General features: G+C 40.7%; 1 protein-coding gene across 1 annotated transcript in view; it reads right to left on the reverse strand.

Moving 5' to 3' along the window:
* NEK7 (NIMA-related kinase 7) overlaps positions 1-3,797 on the reverse strand; it is a 56,662-nt gene extending 52,865 nt beyond the window's left edge. The window contains exon 1 of the mRNA XM_009884796.1: positions 3,717-3,797. Within this exon, the coding sequence (XP_009883098.1) occupies positions 3,717-3,773 (57 nt within the window). The 5' untranslated portion in view covers positions 3,774-3,797. The remainder of the gene's footprint in view (positions 1-3,716) is intronic.
* Between the last annotated feature and the right edge of the window lie 14,647 nt (positions 3,798-18,444).

The following is an 18,444-nucleotide window of genomic DNA, read 5'->3' on the forward strand; positions in this document are numbered from 1 at the left end:
GAAACACAACCCTCAAGACAGAGAATCATGATTTTTAAATTAGCTATTACCACATGGGAAAGAGATCTACGAAACACCATGGAAAACCTCCTTGAAAAGTTAAACTGATTGGTCAGTCACCATCAAAAAGAAAGCTAGACATTTTTAGGATAAACATTTGAATGAAACAGAAAACAAAATGTTTCACTACTCAAGTCTACTGTGTGTGCACTGAATACTGCACAGAGCTCTGACCCCTCGTTTTGAGGGTAACACAGAGGAACTAGAAAACAAAGAGCAGAATAGCAATAATGAGCAGAGATATGCAATGTCTTCTGTAGAAGAGACTTGATAAACTACTGTTCTTCAGCCTAGGGGAAGAAAAAAACCACCACCAAACAGTAAGGGATATATGCTGCCTTTGGTTTACCAAGAGAGTCACATTTTTCTCTCTTCAGATGCTAAAAAGCTCTCATTCTGCTCAAGGAAGTTCTAGAATTTGAAGTCTACTGTATCAGACTACTAATCCATATTTTCCTACCTTCTTGCATAATCCTTTTTACAATATCTAAGAGGTTTGGGAATACTTAAGATATCCTCACTTTCAAAATGTCCTTGTGATAAAATAAAGTACAGTGTTTTAACTTTGTAGATAACAGACTATGACAGAGATTTCAGGCACTTAATTCCAAATAGAAAATGAGCTTCTAGTGGCACGAAGTCTAGTTGGAGGCCAGCAACTAGCAGTGTACCTAAGGGGTTGATACTGGGTCCAATCCTCCTTAACGTCTTCATTAATGATCTGGATGATAAGGCAAAACGCACCCGCAGCAAGTCTGCTGATGACACAAAACTTAAAGGAATGGCTGATGCACCAGAGGGTCATGCTCTACTATCTAGAAGGGACTCGACAGGCTGGAGAAATGGGCTGACAGGGACCTCGTGCAGTTCAACAGAGGGAAGTAGAGCACCCTGCATCTGGGCAGCAATAACCACATGCACCAGTTCATGCTGGGCGCTGACCTGCTAGAAAACAGCTTTGAAAGCCAGACCCTGGGGGTCCTGGTGGAGACCAAGTTGAACATGAGCCGGCAGGCAAAAAAGGCTAATGGTGTCCTGCGCTGCATTAGGAACAGTGTTACCAGCAGATCGAGGGAGTTGATCCTTCCTCTCTACTCAGCACTGGTGAGGCCACACCTGGAGCGCTGTGCCCAGTTCTGGGCTGCCCTCACATAGACATAATGGATAGAGTCCAGCAAAGGGCCGCTAATGACCAGGGCCCTGGAGCATCTCTCGTATGAGGAAAGGCTGAGAGCGCTGTGAATGTTCAGCCTAGAGAAGAGAAGGTTCAGGGGGGAAACTTGTCACTGTGTACAAATACCTGAAGGGACGGTGTTAAGAACACAGAGCCAGGCCCTCTTCAGTGGTGCACACAGGAGAAGAGGCAATGGTCACAGATGAAACACAGGCGGTTTTGTCCAAACCTCAGGTAACACTTTTTCACTGTAAGGGTGACTAGGCACTGGCACAAGTTGCCCAGGGAGGTTGTGGAGTCTCCTTCCTTGGAGATATACAATAACAGTCTGCTCATAGTCCTGGAAAGCCTGCTGTAGGAGGATCCTGCTTGAGCACAAGGGCTGATGACCTCCAAAGTTTCTTTCCAACCTCAACCATTCTGTGATTTTGTGAAATGGTGTTTTCAGACTAATTGGGACTAAGCCATTATACTGTATGCCTAGTCTCATGCTCCTCCATCAACAATTTTCAGTTATCAGGGTAATTTAATTTGCTATGAATATCAGCATATATTTGTACAGTATAATGACCAAGACAATTAGAAGATATTCACAGGTTTATCAAAACCTGACACACAATTCTTCACAAATCATTACTTCACCTCTTGCTCACAACCTTCTGTATTTTCAGTTTTAGTTCTTGCTCCTCCTAAATGTATCAGCAATTAGTGCAGTAACATCTTTTCATTACTAATTTTCACCATAAGCATGCTCTACTAGCAGAGAAATCCATAAGAATTAAAGTACGTATCTGGCTCACAGGAAAAACAATTTGGATTAAAAAGATGAGAATGTCACTGAATGACTATTTTAATACTATTCTGGCAACAGGACTATCAGACCATGCCTGCTCCCCTTCACTCTTTATCCCTTGAAATGCAAAACAGTCAATATTCTGATGTAAGTCCAGCTCCGATCCACAAACCCAAAACCTTTTGTCTCAAGAAAAAAAAAAAAGAAAAAAAAATCAAACCACAAAAAAATCACACTTAGTGCAGTTTACACAGCAATTGATTTTAAAAAAGAATAATGAGACACAGATTACGAAAATGCTTGACAGTTCATCAAAGCTGAGAATAAACATTAGTTTCTTCTCCTGTAGAAAGCGTTTAGTTGATTACAGAAGTATTGTTTTTAGGCTGTCCTTAGTTTACCGCAAAGGAAACTGGATACCTGTAGATGAGCCATATTACTTGGAACAGTAAAACTAGAAGCATATTCTACTAGTATGGATTCATAAACTGAATGTGTAGGTTAGAGCAATATTCCTAAAATTGAACCAGTCTTCAAAAAGTCGATTCTGTGAATCAGAAACAGGTGTTCAAATACTCAGTAGACAGATAAGGAAATATGAAACCTGTTTGTAGTCAGCAAGCAAAAAACATAGGAAGGTTTCCCAGAAATACAAAAACCTTAATCAGCTGTGTTCTATCTTCTCTTTAGTCAGGAATGAAAACCACTGTAATAATAATGGGGACCCATTATCATATTCATAATATCAATTTTAAGTATTCTTTTTTTGTTTCAATATTACAAATGTATTTTCTCAAAATATCTGTATGCATAGCTACGCATGTCTTAGATTTCTAACTGGCGTGCATTGGTATAAATGCTATTAAATCCAGATTTTTTGTTATCACAAGGGTATAATAAAAACACTAGAGCTAAGGAAAGCTGGTTATTGTAAATTTACTAAGTTTCACAAGCTAGAATTCACCTTAGTTTTCGTAAAATAAAGGGCACAAATGACTATCACCTATATTGTTAACAAGAAAATTACAAAATTTAGGTTCCAGCTTTGTAAAGAACTGTCCAGCTATTACTTTGGAATGGTCACCACAGTAAATATTTTTAGGGTATTCCTCTACAGGCTTTTGTACTCCCTTCAAAGAATTACCTCCTAAAAATGTCAAAAAGCGGTATCTCAACATTATCTCTTATCAGATAATCTTTCTTCTGTGTTTTACACCACCAACAAATATCCAAAGATTAAATTCCTTATGCATCTTCTTTCTAACAGAACTACAGCTACTGGGAATTTCTCTTGCCTCGTTTCATCATGTAATGGCACTAAATCATATAGTATCACCATCAGGAGGTGTAAGAAAAGAAACTTGAAGGTAATAGTCTGAGATAAATATGGTAATTCTGATACAATTTCAAAACATAGTGTTTAATAGCTCACCATTTCTCAGGAAAACAACTGCCTTCATCTTTGCTTCCTACTCCCACTCCAGCTCCAAACCCTCAAAGTCAGTGGAGCCAAAAATGAAAAGTAAATATTTTCTATGAAGTATAGGACCGATATTAAACTAATTTAAAGATCACCAGAATACATCCCATCTGTTTACAGCTTCTTTGTCCCCACAAGGCATAATGTTTTCTTTTTAAGAAATGGTAACATCCACTCTTAAGTAACTGTTAAAAAAAAAATAAAAGTACCTGTGGCTGAAATGGTGGAGCAGTAGGCCCCTGCATGCCTTGTGACTGTTCATCCATTCTATCACATAAAAGCGTCCCTTATGTCCTGAAAAGAGAAATACAGTCATTACACTGTAATTCAATCTGTATTTATGATCAATGAACATCAGCAGAGGAACTGAAGAATTCATTTTCTCATTCGTGTATTCGAGTTTACCAACATTCCAGCCCTGCACTGTTTTGGGAAGGAAGTTTTCTTATGTTTAGCTGTTCTATAAAATGAAATAAATCACTATACACATCTGAACTTATTATTAAAATATGTGCATTACACTACTTGAGCCAGACAAATGGCTCTGCCTGATAAAAGCTGCATCATCCCATTACTCCTCAGGTGCACCAACCACTTGTTTAACTACATAGATATCTGCTGGCCACTACCTTAGACCTGTGGGCAGCATGGGAAATAGCAGATGAGCAGAAGAGTTATAACTACTGCATGTAGTTACAATGCACTCTTTACATTGCATTAATTTATCCGTAGATTTTAAGGAGTATGCAAGAGTAGTTCCATCTAAATAGAAAAAAGCTAAATGCTTACACTCATTACATTCTATTAAGCCAGCTAAGAGGGCTTTGAGATACGGTATTAGGAACACAGCCTCTATTCCCAGCTATGAACCACTCATATCCCATCAATAAGATGGGAGGAAAGACGCCTGCTGAGTTCCCAAGATAGGGACACAAGGCTCTGACCAATAATAAGGGTTGCAAAATGGGCAGAATCATTATTAGGAGGAACAGAAGAGACAGAAACAGAAATGCTCATGAGGTTTTTTTCTTAGCTAAGCTAATCCTTTCTTAGGCTACATGATATTTTGCGGAGGGTGAGCAGGTGCAGCACCCAGTTTTAGTGATGCCTACAAGGGTCATCCCTGTACAGATGAAGGCAACAGAAAGTCCACCAGCAGCTTCAAACGCAAACAATGAAATGAACATCATACAAATAGGAGACAAGCCTTGAACAACTTTTTCATCACACAAACGTGAAGCATCCCTGCCTGGTCAAACCTTCCAAGGCACAAGAGTCACGTGTCTGACTGGAAACCAATTCTTGCTTTTTAATTTATTTCTTATTTATTTATTTTCTTATTTCCTGTTCCAAATCCTAAAAGTTCTAGAGATGGCTTGACATAAAACACTTTTCTGATGCCTCATAATCTTTAACATCAGGAAATTTCCTGTGATAAATTTATTCTGATAAATCTATATACTTCAAATACTGCAAACGTCCTTCTGCACAGAACTACTTATGTTTCACAAACCTTTCTTTAGAATAAGTAGGTAAAAATTTCTCAAATAGCATTTAATTTAAGTTCAGCATAGAATCATAGAATTATTTATGTTGGAAAGGACCTTTAAAATCATCCAGTCCAACTAACACTGCCAAGTCCACCAAAATGGAATCATGAAAGCATACAATCTACTGTCTCTGTTCAAACACACACAAAATAAATCTTCCTAGTAATTTCTTTAGATAATATCAAAAAGGCTAGAAATAACTCTCAACAGAAAGCAGCAAGCCTTAGAAATGTTTTCCAAAGCCCCCTACAAAATATTTAAGAAACTTTACCAAGTAGCTTGTGTTTTCTCAATATACTGCCCTAGTGTACTAAACAGTGGATTGGATAGCAAACCAAATCATTACATATTTGCTTTCACTCCCCGGTTTAAAGCAGTCGCCCCATGCCATTCCAGTACCATCAGCTATTTCTAACACCAAACCACAGCCATTCCCCAGAGCAACTAAGGGTCCTCACAGTTTTGCCTTCCTATCCTTAGTACTCCTGTATAAAGCATACAGTTTGGAACTTTCTGTTGTTTTATCTGAGTATTAGCTGTAATTAATCCAAATACAAAACACATGTGAAAAAGCAATTACAGGCAGGTCAAAAGAAAAAAATAAATTATCAAAATGCAGTAAGAGGCAGAGAAGAGGAGGTATAAATTGCAAAGATTTCTAGGACTGTCAGAATGAGCGTGGTGAGAAAGGGGGAAACAGCTGGCGGATACATGCTGCGCGCACACGCATCACTGGCGAGGCAATGTTTTAGCCAGCCCTCAGACACCGATACTGACAATCCTTGCAAGTCCTACAACACCTCCCGTACAACCTCCCCACCAAGGCAAGAAATCATGGCACAACAGCACTGAAAATTAAACTGTTGTCACAAGACTGCACCTAAATTATCCAGTTAGATTCACAGTGGTTTACGCAGTTGTGACAAATTCTGAGGGAGGAATGCATGGGAGTCTTAAGGAATCTTCTGCTAATTTCTTGCTAGAAAGATCTTTACATCGCTGCCAAGAATCCAAGAATTCCTTTCTGAAGTGGCATTTTGAAGAGCCTTTATAAGAGTTTTCCAATGTGTTTTACTAGTACGTTTACATATTGAAAAATGTTCACCACGTAACACACCAACAGGTAATTCCTATCAGTCACAAACACTTGTTTCAAAATCCCCACAGAAAAGAAATAAATACAAAACTCTATCCTCTACCGGATAAATAGAGGATCACATTCACAAACCCTCACGTTCACAAGCCCTTCTCCTCATGGGGGATTTCAACCGCCCCGATATCTGTTGGAGGAACAACACAGCAGGGCATAAGAAATCCAAGAGGTTCCTGGAATGTGTTGATGATAACTTCCTTCTCCATGTGATAGAGAAGCAAATGAGGGGAGATGCCATGCTGGACCCTGTTCTCACCAACAAGGAGGGACTGGTGGGGAATGTGAAGCTCAAGGGCAGCGTGGGTGGACTTCAAGATCCTTAGGGCAGCAAGGAGGGCACACAGCAAGCTCGCTACCACTAGCTTCAGGAGAGCAGACTGACTTCTTCAGGGATCTGCTTGGTACAGTACCATGGGATAAAGCCCTAGAGGGAAGAGGGGCCCAAGAAAGCCGGCTAACATTCAAGGATCACCTCCTCCAAGCTCAGGAGTGATGCAACCCAACAAAGAGGAAGTCGGGGAAAAAAATGCCAGGAGGCCTGCATGGATGAACAACGAGCTCCTGGACACACTCAAACACAAAAAGGAGGCCTACAGAGGGTGGAAGCAAGGACAGGTAGCCTGGGAGAAATATCAAGAAATTGCCTAAGCAGTCAGGGAACTGGTTAGGAAAGCTAAAGCCCCGATTGTTAAATCTGGCCGGGGACATCAAGGGCAACAAGAAAACCCTCTACAGCTACGTCAGTGACAAAAGGAAGACTAGGGAAAACACGGGCCCACTCAGGAAGGAAACAGGAGACCTCTTTAACCAGGATATGGAGAAGGCTGTGGTACTCAATGACTTTTTTGCCTCAGTGTTCACTGGCAAGTGCTCTAGCCATACCACCCAATTTGCAGAAGACAATGGCAGGGACTAGGAGAATGAGGAACCACCCCCTGTAAGAGAAGACAAGGTTCGAGACCATCTAAGGAACCTGAAGGTGCACAGGTCCATGGGACCTGATGAGATGCATCTGTGGGTCCCCAGGAAACTGGCGGATTAAGTTGCTAAGCCACTATCCTTCATATATTTGAGAAGTCGTGGCAGTCTGGTGAAGTTCCCACTGACCGGAAAAGGGGAAACATAATCCCCCATTTTTAAAAAGTGAAAAAAGAGAGACCCAGGGAACTACAGGCCAGTCAGTCTCACCTCTGTGCCCAGCAAGGTCACGGAGCAGATCCTCCTGGAAACTACGCTGAGGCACATGGAAAATAAGGAAATGATTGGTGACAGCCAACATGGCTTCACTAAGGGCAAATCATGCCTGACAAATTTGGTGGCCTTCTACAACAGGGTTACAGCATTGGTGGATAAGCAAAGAGCAACAGATATCATCTACCTGGACTTGTGCAAAGCGTTTGACACTGTCCCACACAACATCCTTGCCTCTAAATTGGAGAGACATAGATTTTGTCTCTACATTGGAAAGACATGGATTTGATGAATGGACCACTCGGTGACTAAGGAATTGACTGGATAGCCACACTCAAAGAGCTGTGGTCAATGGCTCAATGTCCAAGTGGAGGTCAGTGACAAGTGGGGTTCCACAGGGGTCGGTATTGGGATCGGTGCTGTTTAACATCTTTGTTGGCAACACGGACAAGGGGATTGAGTGCACCCTCAGCAAGTTTGCCAATGACACCAAGCTGTGTGCTGTGGTTGACACATTGGATGGAAGGGATGCCATCCAGAGGGGCCTGGACAGGCTTGACAGGTGGGTCTGTGCGAACCTCATGGAGTTCAACAAGACCAAGGGCAAGATCCTGCACGTGGGCCGGTGCAATACCATCCACAAACACCGGCTGAGCAGAGAACGGATGGAGAGCAGCCCTGAGCAAAAGGATTTGGGGGTATTGGTTGACGAGAAGCTCAACGTGAGCCAGCAATGTGTGCTTGCAGCCCAGAAAGCCAAGCACATCCTGGGTTGCATCAAAAGCAGCATGGCCAGCAGGTTGAGAGAGGTGATTCTCCCCCTCTACTCTGCTCTCTTAAGACCCTACCTGGAGTATTGCATCCAGCTTTGGGGTCCCTAACGTAAGAGTGGACCTGCTGGAACGAGTCCAGAGAAGGGCCACAAAGATGATTAGAAGGCTGAAGCAACTCTCCTATAAAGACAGGCTGAGAGAGTTGGGGTCGTTCAGTCTGGAGAAGAGAAGGCTCTGGGGAGTCCTTATAGCAGCCTTTCCAGTACGGTGCAATACCATACACAAACACCGGCTGAGCAGAGAACGGATTGAGAGCAGCCCTGAGCAAAAGGATTTGGGGGTATTGGTTGACGAGAAGCTCAACGTGAGCCAGCAATGTGTGCTTGCAGCCCAGAAAGCCAAGCACATCCTGGGTTGCATCAAAAGCAGCATGGCCAGCAGGTTGAGAGAGGTGATTCTCCCCCTCTACTCTGCTCTCTTAAGACCCTACCTGGAGTATTGCATCCAGCTTTGGGGTCCCTAACGTAAGAGTGGACCTGCTGGAACGAGTCCAGAGAAGGGCCACAAAGATTAGAAGGCTGGAGCACCTCTCCTATAAAGACAGGCTGAGAGAGTTGGGGTCATTCAGTCTGGAGAAGAGAAGGCTCTGGGGAGACCTTATAGCAGCCTTTCCAGTACCTAAAGGGGGCCTACAGGAAAGATGGGGAGGGACTCTTTTATCAGGGAGTAAAGCGATAGGACAAGAGGTAACAGTTTTAAACTGGAAGAGGGTAGATTTAGATTAGATATTAGGAATAAATTCTTTACTGTGAGGGTGGTGAGACACTGGAACAGGTTGCCCAGAGAAGTTCTAGATGCCCCATCCCCGGAAGTGTTCAAGACCAGGCTGGATGGGGGTGTTAGTAACCTTGTCTAGTGGAAGGTGTCCCTGCCCATGGCAGGGGGGCTGGAACCAGATGATTTTTAATGTCCCTTCCAACCCAACCCATTTTATGATTCTGTGATTCTATTGCAGACATTTATCCAAGACTAATGAAGTTTAACCCGAAATGTTTAGATGATGTATGTTGATTCAGGTACTATATAACCCATTCATCTTAGCTGAACAGTCAGAGGCACTGACTGGAAGTATTCGGGAAGTTGTCTCTTTTTGTTTTTTTTCCCCTCTTTTAAATTTGAGGAAAGAGTAGAAAAGGGAGAAGTCATATCATTACCACTGCCAGTGGCTCTGTCCTCTGTGGCTTGTTTTTACAATAAAAGCAAGCAAACTAGAGAGGTAACAAATATGTTCTACCATAGGAAGCACGGAAAAATATATTAACTTGTGGATTTGTTGTTGCTTTTGCAGAGGAAAGGCAAAAATCAGTATTTTCTTTCCATATATGGAAGTTCTTTTATTTTTTTAACTTGTTTTTGTCTTTGAAGACTGCATGATAGAATCACATTTTAGAGTAATTTGGGATTTTGATCATACAAAATGCCAAGGATGCAAAAAAATGCCAAGGATGCAAAATGAATCTTTTGTACTGTTTGTCAACATAAGCAAGAATTAGATTTTGCTGCTTGAAGACTGTTTTCACAGCAAGGCATGCCTTTCACCTTGATAATAAACTCCAGAGGTCAAAACACAGTGGTATGATATTTATCATCTTTAAACTTAAATTGAGACAATAATTATTACTCTTCCAAATATGGTTTTCAAGTTCTAATTCATGGTGAAAAGACACTAAAAATACTGCCAAAGAATCATTGCTTGTTTAAAATTGAAAAGCGAATACAAAACACATTTAAATGTGACATGTCTATCACCTCTTTAAACAAGTAATTTGATGACCTCCTTCTGCAAATCCATCACCATGATATACATTGGTTCATGGTAAACAGACAACAGATGAAGTGAGAGGCAAGCCAACTAAACCATCACCACTCAGAACTTCCAAAGTGCCAAACACAACTAATGTTTTTAAACGCTCTCACACTGATCGTGTAGGAGGAAAGGACTTCTTGTCTTCACCATACCATTTGCAAAGATAGGAACAGTGAAAGACTATCTGAATCATTTATCTTGCAAAGGTGACTTTCACCATTTTGAAGATGAAAATCATTTGGATTCATACCAACCGGTACACAACAGTTATCATAGGAACACAAGCATATACACTAAATCTTATACTCAATTATGGTTACTCATACTTGGCAGGTATGAGAAGACTTTTGGTTAACTACTAATGCTGTAAATCTTTGTCTTTTTCAGTTGATCAAAACAGTAGGTTCCACCTACACATAAAGGATGCAGGATGAAGTACCTGGGGATACAGACAACACAACCAAATTTTCATTCCAAATTCCATATCAACTCCCTTAACTGACACTATTTACTCTACGCACTGAGTCCACCATACAGCAAAAGGAAGTTAAGCCCTCAGCAGTAAGTTAGCTTATCAAAGTGTAACTGCCTGAACTGGGAATAACACCTTTTCCTTTTTTCCATGCATAGGCCTCACTTTGTTAGTGGCCACCTGTCAAAGCTCTCTGATACCTGCCCACACATCTAAAGACCACACAAAGGCACAAAGTAGCCCAAAATGCTAGGGCTCATGCCTACATCTCAACAGAAGCTCACATCCCACAATCAGCACTCAGCTTTCCAGCTGGTTTCCACCAGCCTGCTACAAGAGAGGTGAGACTACCCACAACTCTGTTAGTGAACTCAGAGCAGAAGACCTACTCCTGAAAGCGAACTAGAGCTCACTGCCAACATGTCACTGAAATATATTTTAAAATAACATTTGTAAAAGAAAAAAAAAAAAGAGATCTGGGAAAAACCTGAAATCTTTGTGACTTTAAGTCTTGCAACTAAGTCTTTATAAACATGATCAAGTTATTTCAGGAGAAAAAGCTTAAATGCACTGCCTAATCACATGAAACATGCTTTTTAAACACCATTTTCATAGCTCAAAGTCCATACATTGAAATACATTTCACAGTAATCTGGCAATAATGTTATAGCTTTAACAGATGGCTGTTCTACAGCAACAAAAAAAAAAATACAATGTTTTCATGTAGAAAACATCATTAATAATCTCAATGAAGCATGGCTTCCATTAGCTACACACTATACACTATTGTTTGTTAATCTTGCATCTTAAGTGGGGATATTCAATAACCAAAGTCAAAGAAACACCTATACTTTAAAAAAAAGTATGTACTTAAAAGAATATTCAGTGTGCTACAGTTCTGCTGAGAATCTGAATGTCTCAGTCTTTTTTTTTCTGCAGAATATAAATGTAACTACTCCACCTAATTGCTAACACAGAGAAACACGAAGTTACACCGTTCACAATGTGCTGATCAGGCACACAGTCACTTCAGTTGCTGTTCACAAAGGACAGAATGTACTATGTTTACTTCTGGATTACACTGTCAATTAAGGCAGGTATTTTTAGTTTTTACTACAACCATTACATTATTTTAGCTAGGTTAGAGCTGAGGCTCTAGAAACAACTATCCATTTAACACCGTACATACTCCTTACTTTTTGGTGTCAACGAGTTAGATTCTTCAGCATCTAACACACATTTTTAAATGCCAAATTTTAGATCCCTAAATTTTCCCACTATCTTTACTAACTAAATTCAAAGATAAGGATCATCCTCAGCTGAGAAAAAAAACCCACCATATACTAATACTAGTTTCCATATAAAAATACAGGCTACAGGAATATTCCCATTTGCTTATATCATATGTTGACTCTCAGCTACCCAAAAGCACAATTTAAACCTAGGTAGAACATTCAAATAGTCACCTTGGTTGAAATAAAAAAAAAAAAAAACAAACACCAAAGAAAGCAACTGTGGTCTGAAAACAAGGGGTTAGATTTCTAAATCCCTTACTGAATATCCAAAACAAAAAGTAACACACGATCACCCATCCCACCACGTGGGTACTGACCAGCAGTTTATGCCAGGTAACCCAAGCGCAGCAGTCTGTTTCCTGCTCCGCTCTCTGATAAAACAGCAACACTCAGCTCCCAGACGAAAGCCACACACCTTTTGGGAGGAGACAAACTTTAGACCCTTTTTTCCTTTCCTACCACAGCAATAACAGCTTGGCCCTTAAGCTTGATGCGAGCAGGTTAAGAAACAGGCATCCTGCTTCTCTATAAAACATACTGCCTTAACAGTCATTCTTTACCTCTTCCAAGGAAAAAAGCTTAGCTGTTTGGAGGGAACTGGCTTCCTGGTCAAACCCGGCCCACGCTTTGTCAGGTCACTTTCTTCTTCAGCACCCACTCAATGCTGGCAGTCAGGGTGCAGGTTGCAGTTTATGAATTTTCAAAGTGATTTTAAAAACAGGGGCTCAGGACTGACTCGGGGAAGATCCTGCATGGAGCCAGAGAATGTCAACAGCTGTAAACAGCACATCCTGACTTTATCATTCATCTGTTTTTCAAATAAAGTCATGTCCAGTAAAGCAAACTAACCTGAAATCTAAATCTATCATAATTCTTAATTCATAAGTAAATTTTAATGTTATTTTTTTACTGGTGCTCTACATAAACGATTGACCTATGAGAAACACCTATGTTTTGATGTCATAATAGAAACATTTTACCTGCAAAGTGAAAGTCACTTCAGTTTCATAGATAATATTTTTAATGCATTCCTAAAGACTGAGAAACATTTAGAAAGCCAACCCCCCCATACAGTACCCCAAAAGCAGCCCTCAGAACTCTGACATGGCCAAAGACTTTATACACTTCCTGTATCTGAGTATCTCCAAAAAGCACAAGAAAAACAACACACCAAGCAGTTTGCCTAAAACTCTGCTCTCTCATTTCAAATTGGTTTTGTTGTGGTCCCCCATCCACCCACCCACCCTGGAATGTAACCGGAAAGATGAAACTCAGCTGGGTTGTAGTTTAAGTGCTAAAACACACTTCAAGAAGCTATTCACCCAGCTTTATACCACTGGCACTGGTATATTTAACATGAGCAGCAAGAGATTCTAATGGGAAAAAAAAAAAAATTCCAAATAATAGGAATGACAGCACAGGACATACACAGCGTCTTTTCAGTACATTGTTCCTGACTAACATAGACCATTAAGATGAAATCTGGTTAAATACACCCATAGGCCACCCATTCACAAAGTTACACACTGAGCTTAAAGACAGTATTAGAAATGAAGAAATAATGCTGAAACACTTTCAGTATTTAAAAATAATAGCCAACCAATGCCTTTCCACTAAAATTCACAATCTGTGACTGGCCATGCTCCTGCCCAGCCCACATTACCCATTTCTCAAAAATACTAAACTTTTTATTAGTCTGCTGTTGATAACAAATTACAAGAAACACACAAACCACAATGTAACGTAGTCAATAAAATATTACAGTGAGTTATTTAATTTATAGTGTACTGCAATGCTGCTGATTATTTAAACTACTCATTTATCCAATGGACAACTATTTTATATATGCCAAATAATTACTATACTAGTTTATTATATGTCAAACAATTACCACACTGGTTTATTTTTCTCAATCCGTGAATAGCTATGTTAGATATATACATTAATAAAGCAAAACGCATTTAAAGCAACACTCTCGAACTCTGCCAAGACAATCAAGACCTCAATTGGCAAGGGACAAAGTCAACTTAAGACTGGAAGACCAAGTTGATCATTAGCACAGCAAAATCTGTCATTTATCTCAATTAGTATACACCCATATATACAAGCACATTACATATATATGCATAATAATATAAAAATATGCACGCACATATATACATGCGTCTATGCATAATATATAAATATGCACACGGATATATACATGTCTATGCATAGTAATTTGCATATTATGTATATATACCTACCTGTGTGTACACACAGAATACTCACTATTAGCTGACAGTGGTAGAAATTAAATATTTGCTTCATATTGTCAAAAAATAATCTTCTAAAATGTGAAAAATACATATTCATTTGTAAAATTCTCTGCAGAAGCATCTGCATCAGAGAAAAGTTGTATTTGCAACTTCTGTATCACTGAAAAGTGATTGAATATACATGTATATACAGAAGTAGGATTATCCTTTATTTTAGAAACAGCTTCTAAAAGCCTTTAATTTTTTAATATGCTACCAGATCAATATACCACATGGGATAGCAGGACATTCCTGTCCTCAGTAGGGACAGCCTTGAATGCAGACAATACAAGTTCTCGGCAATTGTTAATCTAAACGTAGCAATCATCTATCTATATGGAAATAACTAATACTGAATTTTTCAAACTTATGTTCAAATTCCCTACTGATGGGTGGTCCAGTCAAAGAAGCCAAAACACACAGATAGTCAAGCTGGGTTAGGAGTTGGTTTTAGCAAGAGCAGAAGCAACCATACACAAATAAAATCTACTTACAAAAAAGTAAGGGAAAACACTAAGAGTTCATATGCAATTTTCTCATCCGTCCGACCAAATTTATGAGGCATATTTTCATTCGAACCCTGAAAACACAGGTGCCAGTCACCATCATTCCCCAACTGCTAAGAGTTTGCTCTCTGTCAGTGCTGACTAGAAGATGAAAGTCCAAGCTCTCCCGCTTCGCAAGTTTCCTTCCCTTCCTCTTCACTTATTTGCACAATTTTAAAAGTTATATTTTGTTTACTTTTCCCTCTCCATTTCAATTATGTCACTCAAGCAGATTGCTTATCTTGCAAAGCGCTCCCAAAGGGTTGTACGTGCACTAACCTGCCCTTTTTTGAACTATTTGTCACATGAACTGAAGAAGAACCAGGAACTGAAACTGCTTGGGCAGCAGGCTTCTACATTTTCCTTTAATTTCTATTCACCTGGCAAGAAATTTGATAACCCATTTCTTCATACTGAGTAGCCAGTTATAAATGATACAATTAAATCCCCGCAAAACTTTTCACTGTGACATGATCATGATCCACGTATGGCATCTAACCACAACACTATCAACAAAGCAAATCCTCTACCCACATCACACTCTGTTATGCCGTTGCCTCTGTGAGGATACAGTCTTACGACAGTGTGGACCTATTATGAGATGCTGCTGCTTCCCTTGCCTTCAGCCACGCCTTCCAGACTGTCTTCTTCCCAGTGGTATTCCCATGGCTACCAGACTCCTGGTAAGGTAATTGAAATTGACCAAAAACTGACCCTGACAAAAACTCACTTTCTTCCAGTTCAGTTCCCCGAATTGTCCCATTGCAGAGACAAGGACAGACCAGTGATGGCAAAGACAGAGGGGAAGCCATAGCTGGGCTAGAGCAGCCCTAACTTAGAGCAGTTTAATCTATTCTCAAAGTACATCTCCAACGTCAAATTATACAAGCCAATCTAATAGTTCAGTGACACCAATGCCCTGGTTCTGGCAGGGACAGGGTTAATTCTCACAAGGAGCTGGGACCCAACACAGCCATGTCAGCAGACCCAAACTAGCCAAAGGCGTATTTGATACCGCGTGATGCCATGCTCAGCATATAGCTGGGGGAACTGGCCGGAGGTGGGGGCAGGAATCGGGCATGGGAGCAGACTGGGCTTTGGGTTCCAGTCGGTGAGTGGCTGTACATTAATTGTGTTTTGTATATTCCTCTATCAGTATTATTGTTGTTTTTCTCTTTCCTTCACTGTTCTGTTAAACTGCCTTTATCTCAACCCATGATTTTTGCCTTTTCCTTCCAGTTCTCCCTGCATCCCACCGCTGAGGGGGCAGTAAGCAAGCAACCCCACAGTTCTCTGTTGCCAGCTGGGGCTAAACCACGACAGCCCTTTTGGCGCCTAATGTGGGGCACGAAGAGTTGAGATAACAACAGATCTGACCAGAGCATGTTAAAACAAATTTGTTACGTTAGTTAACTAGTCACTGGTCACAATGTTGCTTTGTTTGTCTGCATGGCTGTGTTATGTAAATTCTTATATGTTCTATGTACCCTCTGTGATGCTATTTGTCACCTCAGGGAGAGGGATCAGGATTATCATTTTGCTGTCCTGCGTAATATCAATTTATGATAACATCACTGTTCAGGTGGTTATGTTGGGGTGTTTATGCGGCATTGCTGTCCTGCCTGTACCTTGGGCACCATCTCTCTGAATTTATTGATAATCACACCCAATCTATGGGGGAAATAGGGGGAGGATACTTCCCCCAGCTCTTTCCCCTCCCTCTTTTCCTTCGCGCCAAGTACAACAGCTTTTGAGAATTTTGAATACTGTCCCAATATATTTTGATGTTCAAACCAGCTTTGTGCTATTACTATGTCTCCTGAATGTGTTTCAGATCTTGTTTAGGGTTAAACAACTATTTAAGAATACCACCCAGTGATGTGCCCTGAGGCTGGACAGTCATTGGTAGCATGGCATGTGGGAGAACATGGGCAGCTCACCCCCAAACAACTACAGGACACAAAAGGGTACTGGCGGGCTCTTGGGACAGTTGCCTTGGAGATGGAGAAAATTAAACAGCTGTCTACCTTGCCCGATCTTTCAGATGATCCTTCTGTTGTGAGACTGCTGAGGGTCAAAGAACAACAGGTGCCAATCACCACAACGGTGCATCAGTGGCAATATCATAACAACCGAGACTCTCCGATTCCTATCTGTAAGCTGATTCGTCAACTCAAAAAGCCAAAGACTGATCAGCAAGACTCAATCACACTTTAATAGTCCTATAAGGCCGGCGTCAAAACCTAATGGAGGGTGGACACTAACAGTGGACTATCGCGACCTGAATGAAATCACACCACTGCTGAGTGTCGCCATGTCAGACATGGTAGAACATCAATATGAACTGGAGTCAAAGGCAGCCAAGTGGCATGCCACAACTGATATTGCTAATGCATTTTTCTCAATCCCTTTGGCAGCAGTGTACAGGCCACAGTTTGCTTTCAATTGGAGGAGTGTCCAGTGCACCTGGAACCAACTGTCCCAGAGGTGGAAACACAGCCCTACCATTTGCCATGGATTGATCCAGACTGCACTGGAACAGGGTGAAGCTCCGGAACACCTTCAGTACATTGACAACATCATTGTATGGGGCAACACAACAGAAGTTTTTGAGAAAGGGAATAAATTAGTCCAAATCCTTCTGATAATCTGTTTTGCCTGATTTGGGGTGATAATAGCCAATAAAAAAAATTGTATGATGTTAATTGCTAAATAACCCTGTCACTGTATATCATCACTACAAGAACTGCTATATCAATGGTACTATATTAACAATCACCCAAACTACTGATGGATGGACTTTGATGAAACTGAGTGAAGTGCAGCTGTGATGGGACTAGAACAACTTCAGGGATGGTTTTAAATGCATCTGTAAAAATAAATTATTCATAAAGAGATACTAAAGAGATTTACTAAAAGTGTAAACAGCTGAGCTTCACACAGGAGTTAAAAAAGATGCAGGACAAATTAAAAGGCTGGAAGCATTGTCAGATAAACCCATTATTGCTAAGCGCAGGGGAAAAAACACCCAAGTTTGGAAGGCTGGCCACATACGACTGTGCGACAAGCATGGCTGGTAACATCCACATTGCTACAGGTGAAGTAGAACACATTTAACAATAAATTCCACATAACTCTTAAAGAAATGTCTAAATATCTTAGAAACCAGCACAAGACAACACCTTATGATATCATATGGCACGTGTTAGATGCACATTCACAAACTGAAAAAAAAAAATATATCTGTAGTAAATAGTTTAAAACCTGTGCTACCCTAAAGATGATAAAATCAATGAAGCACGATACAGAATCAGAAAAGAAGTGCCAGCTATATGCCATATTTAACAGGCTTTTTATGATCCTCTGACTGTTATTACCTTTGAATCCTGAAATCATGCATGACAGTAGCAAGTAATCCAGGATCCCTTGGTCCAGATGCAAAGCAGCTAGCAACCAGCACACTCCCTTCAGAAGCAGGCCAACACTCAAGTTCACAGCTGTTTCTATGTTTTACATTAAACCACCACTGGCTAAAACATGCAAGATCCATTCCTGGTTTTGGAGTATCCTCAATGACTAGCTGTACATTAAGTGCTCTGTTTGCAGGCTGCTCGATGCTCCTCTTCTGAAGTCCTACTTATCTCCACCAACTTCACAAGCAGCCCATGTACCTAACACACAGTTCTGAATTTCAGTCAGGGCAAGAACTGGAAGTTCACTGCTGCAAAGAGAACTCCTTTTTTGGATCTGCTCTCAGATGAGGACTAAAAGGGTAACTAAAAGGGTACAGAAGA

This window comes from Charadrius vociferus, unplaced genomic scaffold (genome assembly GCF_000708025.1).
Source record: "Charadrius vociferus isolate BGI_N301 unplaced genomic scaffold, ASM70802v2 scaffold163, whole genome shotgun sequence".
Classification (NCBI taxonomy): Eukaryota; Metazoa; Chordata; class Aves; order Charadriiformes; family Charadriidae; genus Charadrius; species Charadrius vociferus.